Source organism: Lepisosteus oculatus, chromosome 18 (genome assembly GCF_040954835.1).
Source record: "Lepisosteus oculatus isolate fLepOcu1 chromosome 18, fLepOcu1.hap2, whole genome shotgun sequence".
Lineage (NCBI taxonomy): Eukaryota > Metazoa > Chordata > Actinopteri > Semionotiformes > Lepisosteidae > Lepisosteus > Lepisosteus oculatus.
The window spans coordinates 2,722,954-2,742,502 of record NC_090713.1 but is presented as its reverse complement, the minus strand read 5'-3'; the positions used below and the strand labels follow the sequence as shown (position 1 = coordinate 2,742,502).

Sequence of the window (19,549 nt, the reverse complement as noted above, 5' to 3'; positions counted from 1 at the left end):
AGCCAACATTGATGAGGGCCTTTTGGTACAGGAGCATTGTCCAGCTGACATAGGCATCGGGGACGTGGTGCTGTCGCAGCGCCAGCCAGATGAGATTGTGCGCTACCCTGTCGAATGCCTTTTCCAGGTCGAGAAATGCCATGTGGATCGTTTTTTCTCTTCTCATGGTGCCTTTCCATCAGTAGGCAGGCTGTGTGTATGGCGTCTGTTGTTCCGCAGTTTTTCACAAAGCCGCATTGGTTTGGCGAGATATCAACGATGGTTCTTGCGTGCCTCCAGCACACGCTCGAAAATCTTCATTGTATTGCACAGCAGCCAGATCGGCCTGTAATTGGAGCAGTCATTAACGTCGCCTTTGCCTTTCCAAATTGGCACTGTGATGCTGGTTTGTCACGTTTCAGGGGGTGTGTTCCAAGGTGCTTCCATACTTCTGCTGGGATGTCGTCCGGGCCAGTTGCTTTGCCACTTTTCATCTTGTTGATGGCAGTGGTTACTTCTGCGATTGTGATGGTCGGTACTGGGCTGGAGATAGTATCGGCTGCTGGTAGTGGAGGATGCGGAAATTCCTCGTTGCATATTTTCTTGAAGTAGTCCTTCCAGCGCCGGAGGATGTCTTTTGGCTTCTGCAGCATCTGCCCATTTTCATCTTTGATGTTGATTACATGTCCTAGGTCTTGTGTGGTGCGGTCGCGTGCGTGGGCAAGTTTGTAGATCTTGTTTGCCCCACCAGGCATGTTCAGTTGATCATAAAGGTCCTGGTAGTGTTGCCGCCTTTGCAGTCGCAATGGTTCGCTTTGCGGATGATTTCAGTGCGTGGTATCGTACAAGATCTTCTGGGCATTTTGTCTGCCGCCAGGTCTTGTAGGTGTCCTTTTTTGCCTTGGTTTCCTGCTGCACATCGTCGTTCCACCACCAGGTCTGTTTGTCAATAAAGCGCCGGTTTGGTTTTGTGGTTCTCAGGGTGGTTGCGGCACATGTCTTGACGTGTTCAGCCAGGTCGTTCCAATCTTTGCCGACTGTTGATCTTGGATTGGGCACCAATGGTCCTAGTGTCGCCTTCACGACAGCCCGATGTTCTGGTAATTTCTACCATTTCGTGCGTTCAATCTTGGTGGTTGGTCGCACCGGGGTTTGGACTAGGCGGACTTTGGCATCCAACACCAATAGCCAATGTTGTGGGGCGATGCTGTTGTACGGGATTACTTTGGTGTCAGTGGCCATTTTGAAGTCTCTGCGTCTCACCATCCAGTAGTCGATCTGAGATGTTCGACTGCCGCTGTAGTAGGTGATGAGGTGTGATTCCCGCTTTTTGAAGGTGTTGGTGATGGCCAGATCGCAGGCTTCCGCACCACACCGACGCCATTTTGTGTTGTCTTACCGTGTCTTTTGTCTTCTTACCGTGGTCGATCAGCTTATAGCCTTCTCCGATTTCTCTTAATTTTGCACTGGCCCATTTGGTCTCTTGAACGCAGGCGACGTCCACTTTTCGTTCCTTCAGGGAATTTGCCAGTTCTCGGCTTCGGCCCGTCATTGTTCCGATGTTGATGGTTGCCAGCCGGATCCTTTTTGGCTGTTGATGTTGTTGTTGATAATGATGATGGTGGTGATGATGGACTAGCTTCTTTAACCATTTCCATCCTTGAGCTGGTAGCGTCTCCTGTGGGGAACGCCCTAGGATTTCCCATACGTGTGCATTTTGATGCAACAAGGAATTTTTCTTCAGCTGGCTTGTTGCAAGGCCTGTCGCTGAAGTCCCTCCTCCTTTCCCAAACGGGCTTGGGACCGTCTATGGCGGAGTTTAGATGATTAAAATGATGATTAGCAAAATTAAAGACAATTAAAATCTGTAATCTTTAATTTTTCCACGTGTAATCTCATTAGAAAGTACAATAAGTTCCTGCTTTGTCTAACGATGGTATCAAAAAAGAAACCTGTGCTTAATGATAATTAAGGGACTTAGAAGTCAAAGAAAATGATTTACGTTGTTTAATTTTAAATACTAAGTTATGAACGCAGACGCAATTGGTTCTTTATAGCCATTGTGCAATACTGAGCTCTGCGCTTCCTCCTTCCTGGAGGATTTTTTATTCGAAACGTGTTGTTTTAATGAAATTCATGTATTTTAAACATTTAAGAAGTAAAAACCTTACAGCGTAGACAAAGATTCTAAGCTGATCATGTTTTTATAGCTTTTTTATAGTCATGCAATGTCTAAGTAGGAATGCATCATTATATCTAGTTTTTATGTATTTTTTAAGAATTAAAATAATCGTTTACCCAGCCTAATTTAAAGACCTCTACTTGTGAAACTTTTCACAGCCTGTACATAAAACAATATACACAATACTGCCGACAGCAGGAAAATTCCTATTCTTTACTCAGCAGCTTATTAAAAACAGCACCCATGGTGTTCAAACTGATTGTTTTTACACAGAAGACTGACAAAGCTTCGTGCTGTGAATCTGTTTTTCTAAGAAAACATGTGTCCGTGGGGGAAGGTGGAGTGTCTATCACTGGAGAACTCGCCCTATTCTACTTTGAACATGCCCGTGAAACCGGTTTAATTCGGCACAGCCAGCACTCCCGCAGAGAGTGATGAAAACTGCGTAGTGCCAGGTGAATGCACAACATTAATGTAGGGCTTTCAGGCTCATGTGGATTTGCTCCCTACAACCTGCAGTACCGCTGTGTATATACAGTACGAACATGTTGTGATATTTAGAAATATAAAAAATGTCAATATACCGTAGTGTCCATAATATTTGCTATTTTAGTTTTTCAAAGAAAAACCAAGTCAAGTCGCAGGTTTTCAGGCTGGCTTGATTGTGCCTGAGTCAGGGCACATGTGTGCCTTACCCACAAGCTTGGAAGCAATCATCTCAGAAGTAAGGTTAAAACATAAAATGTTGTCTAAAAGCAGTTAAAAGTATCTCTCTCTAGTACTGTAACAATGAATTGTTAATATCTGTGTCAGCATGCTGTGTGTTATAATAAGTTTAGTATGTACTTACAGTAAGTGTTAAATTTTTAACCCTTTTTGGTTTTGTCAATGAGAGCTTCTAGTAGAAAAGGATCCAAACCAGCACTGAGAGAAGAGTGTGTCATGTTGAAGAGTAGTGCTGCCTGTGTAGTATCTGATGTTCTTTGTATTATTTTTCATTGAACATAAGTTTTGTGTTATTTTACAATAAATTCTTTTTTTTGGGGGGGGGGGGGGGTATCGTGTGTAAACATTTTCCGCTAAAGTCCTTTGTGGCTAAGCCATTTTTGTTTTCCTGGTATAGCGGCAATGCTTGTTAATAAGACAGAATTAAGTGTTGCTGTGCTTTCCCAGATGAGGCCTCATCTCTCCCTTCATCCCTGTGGTGCAGCCACAGAGAAACTATTCATGCAGGCTGATTTAAAGATGTTTTCTTTTGATAAGGGACAGCTCCCAAAGGCTGATGCACTTAGCTAAGCCTGGCTATCATGATCAATGGTCATCCATTGGCGCCTATCTGTCTAGGGAGTGCCAGATGGACATTTGGACTGCATTCCTAAGTGTCAGGAGTAAGTGACTCATATCTCACCTTGATCAACCAATCAGGGACTGGTAGGGCCGAGTAACCCACGTGGGACTCTGATGCCCATGGAACTTTCAGCCAATCAACGAGCTGAAGTTCCTCCAGGTAAAAACAGGCAACACAGAGGGCCTGAGAGGATTCAGTGGAGGATTCTGTGGACTTTTCTAAAGGGAATTCAAAGGAGAATTCCAGGGCAGGACAGCCCAGGAGCAGAAGGCTCCCAAGGGCAGGACATTCTCGCAGCGCGCCTCCTGACCATCATGAGACTCAGCCCGGACAACCACGGAACGGCCAGTGTGTCCGAGTGCCAGAACTTTCCTTTGTTCTAAGAGCCTAGAGCGGAGGTTGCCAGAGAGTAACCAGAGGATCCACCCGAGGTTAGCACCAGCAGCAGGCCTCGTGAACAAGTCAGAACTGTGGACAGCTGAATCACTATTCAGAACTAGCTCTTCATCAGGAACTAACCGGTCCTCTTCCTGACTTGCTGGGACCCACAGTCATTTTTTCTCCTGTGCACAAACTGTGCTAGTTAAAGCCAACACTAACTAGCCGGTCAGTGAGCATCTGCAGCGCACCGTTGCAAGCCGCACAGCACAGCCTGGCACTGAGCCAGAGAGCACGGATTGGACAGCAACAGCCTGCAACTGTTTCTTTGTGCCCGCAGGAGATCTGAATCCCCAGAGATTGGATGAGTATTCAACTTCACTGCATTACTGCTCGAGAATTCAATTGTTATCCCAACCAGTTGATATCAATTTAATTCCTAAGAGTTATGTACTTGTTTTGAGTATCTAATGTAGAAGTTATAACCAAGTTCATTTACGAAACGGTCGTAAATGATATACTGAACGTATGTCCTCTTGATATATGTAACTCTTCGTAACTGAATGAATATATATCTTTTGTATTCTGATAACCCTAACGATAAGATCGGTTAGGTTTATATGCATATTTTATGTATTAATAAATGTTACCTCGTGTATTAGTACCAGTGTGTGTGTGTGTTGTTTGAGTTATATTGCATGGTTGGATTCTAAAGCCATCAAAAGAATCAATTTTGTGATTTACTGCTACAATTAATAATTGTCCCAGTAAATGCCCAAATCCTACAGAACTGGTGCCTTCAGAGAGCACACTACACTGGAGAGGCAAAGTTTGAAGAAAAACATAGGTTACATTATCTAACATGAAGGCATGAAGACGTTCTTCTCTTTGTAAGAGTGGCTTAGTGTCTCCAGTCTTAAATTTTGTTTCTTGACTTTCATCAGGTTTAAGGAAGAGGTTAGATTTAGTTAAAATTATTATGTACAGAGCAGCAGAGTGGTCAGCATTGCTGCCTCGCAGTACTGGGGTACTGGGTTCAGTTGTGGTCTTGGGGTTCAGTCTGTGTGGAGTTTATATGTTCTCCCCATGTTCATGTGGGCTTCCACCATTGCTGCAGCATCTGCCTACAGTACAAAAACACACAGGTAGTTTAATTGGCTTCCTGGAAAACTGACTCTGCTGTGAGTGTGTTTCTGTGTGTGTCCTGTGATGGACTGGCATCCCAAACAGGGTGTATCATGCCTGTTGCTTGCTGGGACTGACTTCCACTCCACCATAAACCTGAATGGGAAGAAACTGTTAGAAAATGGATGGGTGCTATTATGTAATGATTAAGATACTGAATAAATGGAGAACAAAAATTCCTAATATTTAAGGATCAATATTGCTATCAGAGGGTTTTAAAAAGAAAAGTCCCTTTGCTGTGTCTCCTAATTGGACATATTCAACAGCTCCCCTCAAGAGAGGGATTTGGGACGTCTTTTATATAGCTCTGCCCCAGGTGTTTAATATCCATATTCATAGAGGGGCTGCTGAAGAATTTAGTACACTGCCTTTTGTAAACAGAAGACTAGCATGCAATCATAATAACCTGAATGAAGACCTTGCTGTAGTTTTGGTAAGATCGTGTTTTATTTCCACCGCTTATGGTATAAAACTCTGTAATACCTAGTCAATAACCCTTTAAATGATTAAAGTTTTTATGTTGTTTCAAAGGCATTTAGTGTTGTTTGGGTACCAAAAAATGAAATGCAACAGTACAGCTTTCAGAACATTTTGGAATCTACATGTGACAATGAGATCATTAATTAGATCAATTTCTCAATATCTTAAGGACAACAAAGAATTTCACAGAAGAGCAGAAAAAAAAATCCGATTCCAAAATGTAGTTGTTATTACTGCTTGTATTTTAAGATTTTTCTCACAAAGCTACATTTCTGTCCAGGCTTTCTTTTAACTCATTCTGCTACAGAGTTTTGAGAAAGTGTACTGTATCTAACATATTAAGAAGCAAGTGTTATAATGAATTCACCTGCAGACTTTATAAAGGTTCACTCACAAAAATGCATTTTCTCTAATGTGGTATTTTCTAACCTGGATGGTTGAGTGGAACATGGAAATATATATATATATTTAAAAATGGCATACTGTAAAACTTTGACATCTTTTGTCTTGACATCTTGTTTTATGTTTTATTTTTTTTTCTGAATAGTACTATTATGCAGAAATTAAATCTCACTTTTTATTAATGACTGATTAAAAACGTTTTCAAAAGCAATGCAAAGTTTAGGATGTTAGAAATATCTGCTAAGCTGCTGATTATTTTGGCTGCTAATAAATATCCTGTTGTTTTCCAAAGCTCCTTTTGTGAAACATGTAGAGTACATTATTTGCATCCTTTATGTTTTAAAAGCACTTGTGTAAATGTGTAAATGATGCAAAATTTTCTGAAATTGTTTAGATACTGTTTATATTTCAAATGTGAAGTTAAATTTTATAATATACTAGTGAGAATACATTGGGTTTTCTTTCTCTATACTGTCTAGAAGATGTAAGTTATGATTCACAGAAGCAGCCTTGTCAGGCTCAGTGTTTCCCATTTTGTATGTATTGTTTATGTGGCCTGTTTGAAATATTCCACCCTTTTGAAATTTATATAATTTTTTTTGAATGTCATTTGCTGTTTCCTTGATGGTGATAGTTGAATACTGCAAAGGGACAGGTAACGGGTTTAATCCATGCTGAAAAGAAAAGAAAGGAAACAATGTTTCGGCTCTGGAGCTAATTTCATCACCAAGTTTAGCATTCATTCCTTATCCATCCTCTCTGTTTTCCTGTCCAATAAACAGTTCTCCATCCAAACCTCATACACATCCCAGAATTCCTATCAACTGTAATCTGAGAATTATTTTTTAAATGGTAACTTTATCAAGAGCCTTCATAAAATCGAAATGTGCTGTATTGTACTGTATTGTTCTGGGTGTGTCCATTCCTGCTGTAGCTTGATCAAAGAACTCTAAGTCTCAGTTAAACAAGACATGTTTTCTAAATCCACGGTGACTATCCTTTAAGGTATTATTTTCTTATAAGTTATCCTATGTTTTGGCAGTGATTAGCATTAATGTCTCACAGCAGGTTCAGTTCCAGACTTAGGATGCTGCCTGCGGGAGTTTGTACAGTATGGTCTCCCTATGTTCACATGGTTTTCCTCCAGGTGCTCCAGTTTCCTCCCACTGTCCAAAGGCATGCTGGTTGGTTAATTAGCGCCTCTGTCCTCTGTCCTCTGTTCTGTCCAGGTTGTTCCTATCTGTTGCATCACAGGATTCAATGAACTGGGTAGAAATCAGATGGATGGATAATCCTCTGTTTCAGTTCTAATTATTGTTCCCATATATTCAGATGTAATAGAATTAATAGTCACCTGGTATATAATTATTTGGATCAGTTCTCTTTTCTTTATAGATGGACACAAGTGTACACTAGCACAGTACAATACATTATACCAGTGTTAATCAATGGTGCTTCTAGTGCCTTAGAAACACTTCTGCCTCTTCTGTGATAAAAAATAGTGAATATACAACTTTTTCCTTTCACTGGCAGAGGCATGATATTAATGCCTCCCTTTGTAGACATCTGTGTGAAATACTCCTTTAGTTATTTAACCATTTCCTTTTCTTTGTGTAGCACTTTGCCATTATTTAGCCAAGTATATTTTATAGCACACTTCACCGCAATGAGAATATACTGTAATAACTGCTAATTATAAAGATATGGAAACAACTAAATTTGAAATTGAGCAGGACATGGCTCATAAATAGTTCAAAAGTCTTTTCACTTTTTTATGGTATCTCCATTGCATTTCAATTTAATCTGCGCTGAAGTTGCCTTGCTTTTGTAACTGTCATTATATTTTGGAACACAATTCAACACACATCATTTCTAGTTTATTTTCTATTGCTAGAATTTGTATTGCATTTTCGACTCAGCACGTGACCTGTAACAACTGAAAAGACCTTTTAAAATGGATGGCTAGACAGGATAGGTTATGTCTTTTTTATAATGCCCTTGTTCTGATCATGGAAAAAATGCGGTCATTTTATTAAATAATACTGAATTCATAAGGAAATGGTGTCACGGTGCCTATGGACTTACTGTAGACAAAGACACTAAAAATGAGAATTACATATGCATGCAACTATTACACATTACATTCATTCCAGTGATTCTACTGATACAGTTACCTGTATCTACCAGCTGAATGAAGCAGAGAGAATCTAAGCTTTCAATAAATATCAATGTGTCCCAGCCTCTATCACTTCTCTTCAATATGTATTGAAATAGAAGACATTTTCTTTTGATACCCAAAGAAGGTTCTACAGCCAAAATGTTGTGTTTCCGTTCTTCTCTTTCCAGCATGGAATAAACCTTTACTTGTTCCTTGACATTTTCTTTTGACTGATTTATAAACTACAGTGTTCCTCTTTCTCCCCCTTCCACAGATCACGATGGATGCTTTCTCCATAAACTCAAGCCTAATACTTAACTATAGTTCACCCAAAACCACAGAGAGGCCTTGGACTCCGTTTGTCGGATGTGAGGAAAAGGTTGCTGGCATTTTATTTACCTTAAGCGTGCAGATTATCAATGTCATTCTAGGTATACCAGCTAATGTGATGGTCCTGTGGTTTTTGCTGAGAAACATGGGTGAAGCCTCCACTTCAGATATCTTCCTGTTGAATCTTGCATTCTTGGATGGTTTCTTTGGCTGCATGGTCCCTCTAGACCTGGTTAATGTATTTTTTCTCAATAACAAAGATGCCTGGCGTGTTCAGCTGTTTGCTTACGGTTTAAAAGACATGGGGGGTCCCCTGTTTCTCTCCTGTGTCTGTTTAGACCGGTACGTAGCTGTGCTGCATCCCATCACTTTCACAGGTCTCAAAGATCACAAATACAGAGCAGCCTGCTCAGTGGTGGTGCTGGCCATCACGTTAGCATACGCCATCGCCAAGGCCATTGGGGGGATTGAGAACTTTGAGAAGATATTCACTGTCAGCATCCTGGCTTCCTTTGCCTTTATGGTCTTCTGTAACATCTCCATCCTGTGGGCTCTGAAGCGATCTGGACCAGGGAAAGATGAGATGCACCCCATGAAGAAGAAGGCCTTCAAGATGGTTCTGTCCATCCTGGCTATTATAGTGTTTAATTATCTCCCACCTGTAGCTCTTTTCCCATTTCAGCAGTATTATTCTGCTGATGAGTTTAAGTGCTACATCCAGCCCTTCGCCTTTTCCTTTGTTAATATTAGTAGCAGCATTCAGCCCTTACTCTACCTCTCCAGACTGGAGAACAAGCTACCATGTCTATCAGAACCAAACAGTAAAATGTGTTGTTCAACAAAAACTCTGTGTTCAGAAGGATAATCAATTCTATTATGTATTCAAATTACAAACTGTTCAAGATGTTTCTACCTGTATAATGTAGATTGCCTTAGCCAGGTGAAGTCGAAACAGTTTTGGAACATCTGTCAGAAGTTATGTCAGAAATGTAAGCAGTTTTGGATAATCTGTCAAGAATAGCTAAGAAATTACCTAATATTGGTTTCAAAAGAGTGACATTCTATGTGCCTCTTGTTTAATAAGCCATATATATTTTTTAAGTCTAACTAATCTTATCATTTGTACTGTATGTATGCTGTGGCATCACTCTGTATTTTACAATGTACCCTATTTGGATAACTTGGTATACACTTAATAAAGTGTAAAGAAAATTGGCTTCCTTTGAGTTATTCTATTGAAATATGTATAGAGGCAATAAAGTTCAGACAGAATACATGTTTGAAGAACAACAAATATGAAAGAACAAATTGTTGCATTAGGTGGCATGTTGGCACAAGTGTTAGCATTGCTGTCTTGCAGTGTTGGGGACCTGGGATCAGTCCCAGTCTTGGGGTGCTCTTTGTATGCAGTTTGTATTTGCTTGGATTTCCACAAAAAATCCCCATGAACAGGGAGAACCTGCAAACTCAGAAACTGAATCCAGGAACCCAGTGAATAAAAGCAGTGATGCTAACCACCGTGCCTCCCTAGTAGTAGAAGTCTTCATGGTTATAGAACAATTAAAAATTTGAATGGTACCTTGTGAGTATTTTTATGGATACTAGTAATAATTTGGCATGATGCAAAAGATTGATAATTCCCAGGGTTTCCAAAGATATTAATGTACAGTTTAAATAAATTGACTATAGCACTTGTTATGGTGAACCTCATAAATAAATTCAATCATCTTGAAGACAAGTATAAATTTAGTTACTGTCGCAAATCAACATTTATCTAAAATCATTAGAATAATAGTTCAATTTTCAAGATTTATAATGTAAAAATTGAACTTATATTCATCCAAAGCAGGACATTGCCTGGGTGGTTCAATGGAGAGTTTGAAAGTCCTGCCAAAAGAGACAGGTGAAGCCAGATTTATCCCTGTTGTCAAATCTTTTTCAAGGCAGTGTCAAAGGTTGTGCTATCAGCACCAGAAAAGAAATAAAACTTCCATCTGGCCTTACGTGGAAAGGGTTCAACTCAGATTCAATCTCAAGTGGCTTTCCTGTAGTTTGTGACAAGTTGTGACTCTGGTCCAAACACAAATGAGACAGACATCTAGGAAAACGTTGTTCACTCACCCTGGTGGTAGCTGTTCTTAATGAATATCACTTGATTTTTAGCCATGGTGACAAAAGTCCAGCTGTACTGATTTAGATGTGAGTCAGAGAAGATAAGCTGTGCCATGGTTGTTGTACATTCACAGCCACAGAAAGATAATTAAACATCTTTTTGATAATTTTATTCTAAGCAAAGTAAGTCAAGGGCCTTCTAAAAATTGGTTTTGAGTCTTGATTAGAAAGTGCTATGTAAGACTGACTCTCTCCAGAGTTTTAGGGGATAACAGGAGAAGGCCCTGTCACCCATTGAGTGCAGATAGACTTGGGGTAGAAACAGGAGACCAGGATTAGAAGAGCGAAAGGTTTGCAAGGTGGAGAGTAGGACAATAGTACCTCAGACAGTTACTGTGGTGCCAAGCTATGCAAAGCTTTATAGGTGATCACGAAGATTTTTATGTCGACATGAAACCTGACAGGAAGCCAGGTAGTGATAACATAGGACATAGTGTGGCTATATTTCTGAGGTGAAAGAATGATGTTTTAAAAAATATGTTACACATGTGGGTCAAACATCAAGCCTGAATCAAATATCAAGCTCTAGTACAGTACATTCACAGTTAAGGTTTATGCATTGGATTTACAAAGTGGATAGGGAGTGCCATTAAGCATGACGTCAGTCTTGTCACAGTTTAGATGAAGGAGGTTTTGAGTCATCCATGTTTTCATCTCAGAGATGCAATTAGAGACATCAGTGTTGGGTTTGGTATGGACGTAGATCTGAGTATCATCAGCATAGAAATGATCATTTAGGCCAGCCAAGAGAGACAAACTGCCAGCGATCAGTGAGATAAGATTTGAACCATTTAAGAGCAGTAACAGAAGTTCCAAACAAAATATTATTGAGCATACAGATGTGATAGAACAACCTGAAAATGAACAATTTTAATGTAAACTTGAAATCCCTCAAATCTCAGTTTAAAATAAGGTTTGTAAACTTAAAACATTCAAATATCAAAATTAAATCTCACCTTTTTAACAGGGCCTATGTCTGATTACATTCTATCTATATAAACCTAATGATGCACTGGCAAATGATGGACTGATGGACTGTTTTGAAACAACGGACTGGGAGATGCTCTGTGAGCCTTATGGAGATGACATTGATGGTCTTACCCACTGCATCATTGACTACATAAACTTCTGTGTTGACATGTCCGTGCCCACCAGGAACGTCCTCTGCTTCTCCAATAATAAACCCTGGGTCACCAATGATCTGAAGGCCATCCTAAATAGGAAAAAGAGGGCTTTTTGGGCAGGTGACAAGGAGGAGTTGAGGCGAGTGCAGGAAGAGCTGAAGGTGAGAGTTAGGGAGAGCAAGGTGGCTTATGGGAGGAAAATGGAGGACAGGCTGAGGGAGAACAATCTGAGAGAAGTGTGGAATGGCATGAGGAAGATCTCCAGATACAAGTTGTCCGGTGGCCAACAGAGTGAGGGAGGCCTAGAGAGGGCAAATGAGCTGAATATTTTCTTTAACAGATTCGATACAGGGTCCACTGACCATTCACCTCACAGGCCTTCACCCCAGACACCCTCTTCATGTCCTCAGTCACCCCATCATGAGATCCCTCCTACTTCTACTTCATCTTCCCCTGGCCTCCTCGGCCTATCCATCACAGCTAACCAGGTCAGAAGGGAGTTGAGGAGACTCCATGCAGGTCCTGACGGTGTCAGCTCTAGGGTGCTAAAGATCTGCGCAGACCAACTGGGTTCAGTGCTGCAGTACATCTTCAACCTCAGCCTGAGATTAGAAAGGGTTCCGGTGCTCTGGAAGACATCTTGCCTGCTGCCAGTACCCAAAAAGGAGCACGCTAAAGTCTTGAATGACTACAGACCTGTGGCACTGACATCGCACCTGATGAAAACTCTGGAAAGGCTTGTATTGGACTCCTCAGAATCCTGGTGAGTACAGCACTTGACCCCCTGCAGTTCACCTACTGGTCACACTTGGGAGTGGAGGATGCAGTAATCTATCTGCTACACAGAGCTAACTCTCACCTGGAGAAGACGGGGAGCATTGTGAGTGTTATGTTCTTTGACTTCTCCAGTGCCTTTAACACCATCCATCCCCCATTACTGAGAGATAAGCTAAGGGCGGTGCAGGTGGACACTCCCCTGGTGTCCTGGATTAAAGACTATCTGACCTGCAGGCCACAGTATGTACGGCTACAGAGCTGTGTGCCTGAACAGGTTGTTAGCAGTACTGGGGCCCCACAGGGGACTGTCCTTGCTCCATTCCTGTTCACCTTTTACACCTCTGACGTCAGGTACAACTCTGAGGCATGTCATCTGCAGAAGTTTTCGGATGACTCTGCAATTGTGGGGTGTATTAGTGAGGGTAGGGAGGAGGAATATAGGAGCTTGATTACCAACTTTGTGGAGTAGTGTCATCTTAACCATCTCCAGTTAAACAACCAGTAAGACCAAAGAAATGGTCATGGATTTTCGAAGGAATAAGTCTCCGCCGGACCCTGTTTCCATCCAGGGTGAGGACATAGAGAGGGTGCAGTCCTACAAGGACTTAGGGGTACACCTGGATGATAATATGGAATGGTCTGGTAACACTGACACCCTGTACAAGAAAGGACAGAGCCGACTCTATTTTCTTAGGAGGCTCAGGTACTTTGGTTTGTGTGGAACACTGCTACACATTTTTTATGAATCAGTGGTGGCAGCGGCCATCTTCTACGCTGTTGTGTGCTGGGGCAGCAGCATCATGACAAGAGATGCAAATAGGCTCAATAAACTCATCAAGAAGGCTGGCTCTGTGTTGGAGTTGAGCCTTGACCCCCTGGAGGTGGTGGCTGAGAGGAGAATGCTGACCAAGCTCACAGCCATCATGAACAACTCCTCTCATACACTTCATGGGACTGTTACTGGGCAGCGGAGCACTTTTAGCAACAGACTGCTCCAGCTATGGTGTTCAAGAGAAAGTTTCCACAGGTCTTTCCTCCCGGCGGCTGTCAGGGTGTATAACGCTGGCCTATGCTAGGACTGTTAGCCTTTTCATGTGCTCGTCTATGCACAGCACGTTGTTCCATTGTACGTTTTGGACAATCAATCTGTATAAACCTATGCACATTTTGTACATATTGTATTGTTTTTACTGTGACTATGATCATCATATTTTGCACACACCTATGTATTTATTTTTATTTATTTATTTTATATTTGTTTTGTATAATTTTTTGTCTATTCTGATGTCTGTTTTTTGCTTGTCTTGGGCTGGACTGCTGTAGCACATCAATTTCCCTTCGGGATCAATAAAGTCTTATCTATCTATCTATCTAACCTGCTGTTTTTTCTTTTACTTTTTATTGTGCTTTTTTTGTCTTTTTCTTTATCACTGTGTACAGCATTCTTGGGTTTGGAAAGGCTCTTTATGAATAAAATATTCATGTTTTTTTAGTCAGAATCAATGAAAAAACTATAGATATACTTCAGAAACAGAATATTAAAGGTAAAAATATGGCCTAAATGTTTTTAACAGAGAACTGGAAAAAACAAACAAAAGGAAAAAACTCCAAAACAGTAATCATGCTGCATGAATATGTGTTTTTTCAGTTGCTGTGGGTATGGACTGCTTCCCTAAGGTTCTGTCACGGACGTCCAAAGGGACTAACTGTGGGGAGCAGGAGAGCAGAAAAAAACCCATATGCGTAGCGGCGAGACGGGAAAAAGGCCCGGGCTCATTAGTGCAAAGAGTTCAGGAATGCCGTATAGAAACCTATGCCCTCAGGGAGCGGACTTGGGGTGCCCTGGTGCTAGACAGGTCTCAGGACATCCGAACGTCAATGCTGAGCGAGGACAGAGTGCAAGACCCGGAAATATATAGCCCAAGGGAAAGAGAGGGACAGGAAGGACAGCAGACCGGAAACTAGGGACAGGACAGAGAAGGAGCGCCCTCTGGCTGCAGAGGGCGTGACAGGTTCCTGATGGTTGGAAGTCTGAGCTCCGTGTTTTGAAATCCTCACTCAATCATTTGTCTTGTGCCAGTTTGTCAGGTGACTAAAGGCACCAGATCCATTCCCTCAGCATTCTGGGAAATGTGGTCCAGACAAGAATCTCCTCTCACATCCACTAAGTGTTGAGTATTTGTTCAGGCAGAATCAGATCTGAACAGACCATGTCATGGCCACCACAAAAGACTTGAAATTGCTTCCCGAACCTTCAGCTGCATTTTGAAAGTTTTTCACTTTTGCTTAACATCATATATGACTGGAAACTTTGTAGCTTGAACCCCTGGGATGCTTCAGGTTCTGCCATGTCTATGCAATTCTTTTCCAGTCATCATTAGGAGGTGAAGGCTGAAAAGGTTTATGAATGTTCTTTGGCCAGAGCCCAGTGTGGTGGCCGTCTTGGGTCCTGGGTTTGAATTCCAGACTTGGGGGTAGTCTCTGGGTTGCTTGGACCCCTTAATATTAATACACAACTTTCTAATAATGGATTACTTTTTATAACTACATCGTACTGAAGTAAGACACAAGATGTAAAAAGGGTTAACTTAAGTCAGTTCTGCCTGAAAATTAGACTTCTAAGCAACACGGGTTTATGGCAGGAAAGGGGGTTAACTGATAAGGATTCCAGATGCAAGCTAGGAACCCCCTGGGGGCGTAATCTTAAACTGACCATTTGGCCAGGGTCTCTTAACTGGCCAAATACCATGACCCCCCTCTTTACCATAACACCGAATGACGTCCGAAGCAGCAAGGAAAGACTATATAACCTAAAAGTTTGTACCGGCACGGGGAACAATACTTCGGTTTTGTTGTTTCTTGCGGGAAACAAGACTTCAGCTTTATTGTTCCTTGCATGCAATAAACTCATCTGTTTAACTTCATCTTGGGATCCAGAACCTTATTCTTTCTGTTACAACAGTACTAAGGAGCATGCTTTGGCTACACCATTCCATTAGATGCAAAGAAATAATTCTCTCATGAGACTGCTTTCCTGATATGTGATTCTGTCAGTTCTGAAGTTCTGTACACCTGTAGATACCCAGTATGTTTACATACAGTACACAACCTGAAGCCTTGATTTTGCCAACCTCAAACAGAAAACAGTTTAGTCCCCTTCCCCAGTTTTCCTATTGGATGCAAACGAATGCCCTGCCTCTTACTCCTCTGGAGAAGGGTCAGGAATGTCCTTCATATAGTCCTGCCCCAGGTGTTTGAAATCCATATCCATAGAGAACTCCGGGAGAGCACAGGCAGCAGACTAACACACAAGCAAACAGCACAAGCTGATTGAAGACATGTCTGTGGCTTTGGTAAGATCATTGCATGTTTGCACTGCTTTTGCTGAAATTACAAATATTGTACAAGAAACAACTCATCCTAAGCGTTTCTAAATAATTTAGTCTATAGATCAATGCATGGTACAATATTTTTTTTTTCCAAGGGTTTGGTTTTCTGTAATAAAAAGACAAGGAACTAGCAAAGAAATAGTTTGAAATAGATATTATAGAACACTTGCTGTTTATTTTCTGAAATTAAAACAAAAGTTTTACAAAATCCTGGAAACATCACTAAACCCTTTAAGAAACCTATGTCCTTAAAATGTGAATTGAGATCGAACAATGTCAGGATTTTAAAGAAGTAGCTTAATTTGAAACTTGAAACTGCTGTCAAAATGCTTTTCCACTAGAGAGTGGGGATTTAGAATTTTCACCAAACATTTTTAAAGCCTTTTTTTGGTATTCATTTCCACATTATCTGAACATGAATCTGAACATTATCAGAAAATGTTAACTAACATAATGAATGACAAAATATGTTAATTAATCATTTGCTGTTTTAATAAGTTCCATCCCCACTTGACATAACAGTTTAGATCTTTATTACAATTGTATCTTCTTCTTAATTCCTCAATATGAAAATCCATCACAATAACTTTTCCAAAGTGGTGCTCTAAAGTACACTCCATTCCCAGTATGCAGTATGTTGTGGGATATTAATTTACAGTTACAACAGCTATTATGACATTGTAGTTACAACAACACTAAACACAATACAATACTGAAATATTGACTCATGGGATCATTGACAGTACTCTAACTGTATTGGGGTTAGACTGGCTGCAATAATATGACAACACTGAGGTCTGAATTCTGGTCTGAAAGACACAGGCAGAATAATTGTTACTCGTTTCTAACCAAATCAATATGCTTTCAATCATGTAGCAGAAGTTATTGAAATTTCTAACATCCAGTTATTTTATTTAACCAAGTCTTATTGTCATATTGCTTAATTGTTTTTGTCAAGTCTCATTGGGATCAAGGTCTGCTCTTAGAGCTAGATCTCATTGAAAAGGGCAAGGAAATACCAACATGAAGACAACAAGAAGGATATAAAAATACACTGAAAGATGCTCATTAAAACAACAAATTAATCTATAATATTTTTTAAATCTTTCAACGATGTAAGGCTGGAGAATAACAAATCTTTTTGAAGGGTATTAGATGAAGCAGAGTAATAGTAAAAAATTCAATACATGTACTGTATTTATAAGATAAAACTAGAATTCAGTCTTGGATATTGAATAATAATAATAATATATAAAAATCTTAAACTGGAATTTCTCAATTCCAACCACTTTAGTTACAAATGTAAACCAGTGCTTTATGATTGTTTTTGACTGTGTGATAACTTCCTGTGAGTCCTCATCATTAAGGGATTAACAATCAGGTTTGATCATAAAGACACAGAGAAACAAAAATTAGGTGGTTTAAGACTAAGATCATCTTAATTGAATTACAGTTACAATATGCTGGAATGAAACCTAAAAGACACGGGAGTAATTCAGGAAAAAACCTGGGATTGAAAACTGAATTAAAGCTTGTACAAAAACAAGGATCACTAGTCCGTCTGACCCACCATATTTTTTTTCTTTATCTACAGCTTTGAATTGAGATCTTCTAAATAAAATGTCATGAATAAATACATTAATCAGAGAGTTAGTGTACTGTATATAACCTAACATAAATCTGCAATCCTGCGCATAATATGCATTAATTTAATAAGGTTTAAGCAAACTGAGGAAGTTTAATTAGATATCAGTACCATACCATACTGTTGGCCATAATTTGTTGAAGAAATCCTTATGATATTAGTGTTTTCCCAAACAATAAAAGAGTATTAGATTGATAACTTAATTAAATATTGTCACAATAATAAAAAGATAAAAATAATAAACTATTAAAACATACAGTATAATATAGTTAAATAAAGAAATATTGGAGATTTTGAGAGTGAATACTCCATTAAAATGGCCGAGAAAAGTGAAATCCTAAAAAAAGAAGGGGAATAACCTTTGACATTTAACACAGTATAAAGTGGGACACAGTGGTGAGAATTGCTGACTCACAATTTCAGAACCCTGGGTTCTTTTTTTCTGGGATGCTAACTGTGTGGAACTTGTATGTTCTCCCCATTTTTGCATGGGTTTCTTCCCACAGTCCAATGACATACTGGTAGGTTAAATGGGTTCTGTAAAAGCTGTGTGTGTGATGTCCATCCAGGATTTGTTCTGCCTGCCTTGTGCCCACTGCTTGCCAGAACAAGATCCAGCTCCTCTACAACACTGGATTGGATCATTCTAAATGAGGTCTTCTAAATAGTTCACTGTACAGTTTTGATATAACATCCTCCTAATTTAAATTCTATGATGTACCTCTACTGTAAATTCTGTTGTACTTTTTTTGTTTCTGCACACTCTTCAAGCTCAGTGTTTTCCATCATATATCTAAGGTTGATATTTTTGATGCCAGCCTGTAACACTCTGCCCTTCAGAACAGTAAATGTCATTTGAAATGTGTTTAAGCATCTCACCTGTCTCGTATCTAAATACAGTATATTTAATTTTTTTGTCTCTTCTATATCCTGAAGTCGTATCTTCTGCAAACATGACTACTTTCTTAACTTTACTGGAGTCGAGATAATTGATAAAGAAATAAAAGGAACAGTAGGTCTAGCACAGACTCCTGTAGTAACCTGCTAATTAAATCACCTCCAATTTGAACATCAGTACTGATTTCTAACCAACCATCATTTTCTCGAATCCATACACCAGTTCTCATTCCAATCAGGCACATTATCTTGAATGTGAGGCACAATGTGAGAATTCAACTTTAATGAGGAACTTATTAAACATTTTCTGACAATGGCCCTCTGTATGCCTATGATACAAGCTGCAGTCCTGCATTTTACACTGTTTCCTCAATAGCCTGTGCATTACTGTGACCTTCTCTAGTAAGTGGCTGCCCGATGATGTACTGTAGGGGTGGATAATAATGTTGACTGCATTCATCCAATCCATTCAGATTTTGCACATAAAATACAAGTGTAAAGAAACTGTTCAGCTACGCTTTTAGAGTTACAGAAGTACACACTAGACTCGACTAGCTTTAACACTTGCTAGTGAGGCCTTTAAAACCTGGTGATACGCAAATAAGAATACATACAGAAAGATTACATCTGAGAAAATATATTATATAACTCTGTGGTGAGCAGCAACAGTGGTTAGCATTGCTGCTTCACAGCTCTGGGATCTAGGTTCAATTCCAGACCTGGAGTGTGTATGTTCTCCCCATGGTTGTGTGGGTTTCCTCTGACAGTCCACAAAGGACTGTTAATTGGCTTATGAGAAATGTGACCCTAGTGTGATTGTGTGCATGACTGATTTGGCTGAAGGCAACTAAAGCCTTTGCTGACTTAAAATTAGACTTTGCTTCACGGAAAAATCAGTGAATTAACAATTAAGTATTATGTTGTTTAGACTCAGAAAATGCTTCTCTGAAACTTACAAGCAATACTGGCTTTTTACAAAAATGAAACACAATCCTCTCGAAATCCTACTTTTATTTCCTGCATTTAAATTGAAGCCTGTCATCCATGTTACATCAATTTATTTTCAAATAAAACCATCTGGTGTTTTTTCTCTATAGACCACG

At 40.0% G+C, this 19,549-nt stretch overlaps 1 protein-coding gene across 1 annotated transcript; it reads left to right on the top strand.

Moving 5' to 3' along the window:
• Positions 1-5,423: 5,423 nt before the first annotated feature.
• On the top strand, positions 5,424-13,089 carry LOC107075898 (G-protein coupled receptor 35-like). Its single transcript, XM_015338908.2, has 4 exons — positions 5,424-5,505; positions 8,387-9,245; positions 11,859-12,029; positions 13,085-13,089. Exons 2-4 carry the CDS (start codon positions 8,393-8,395, stop codon positions 13,087-13,089), a joined length of 1,029 nt encoding a protein of 342 aa, XP_015194394.2. The 5' UTR covers positions 5,424-5,505; positions 8,387-8,392.
• Positions 13,090-19,549: the final 6,460 nt, after the last annotated feature.

What these genes read in the sequence shown, in the direction of transcription:
- LOC107075898 (XM_015338908.2), top strand. Translation starts at nt 8,393, where the DNA reads ATGGATGCTTTCTCCATAAACTCAAGCCTAATACTTAACTATAGTTCA. An exon ending in ACTGGAGAACAAGCTACCAT is followed by an intron (nt 9,246 to 11,858) that starts GTCTATCAGAAC and finishes CTTTTTGGGCAG; the next exon opens with GTGACAAGGAGGAGTTGAGG.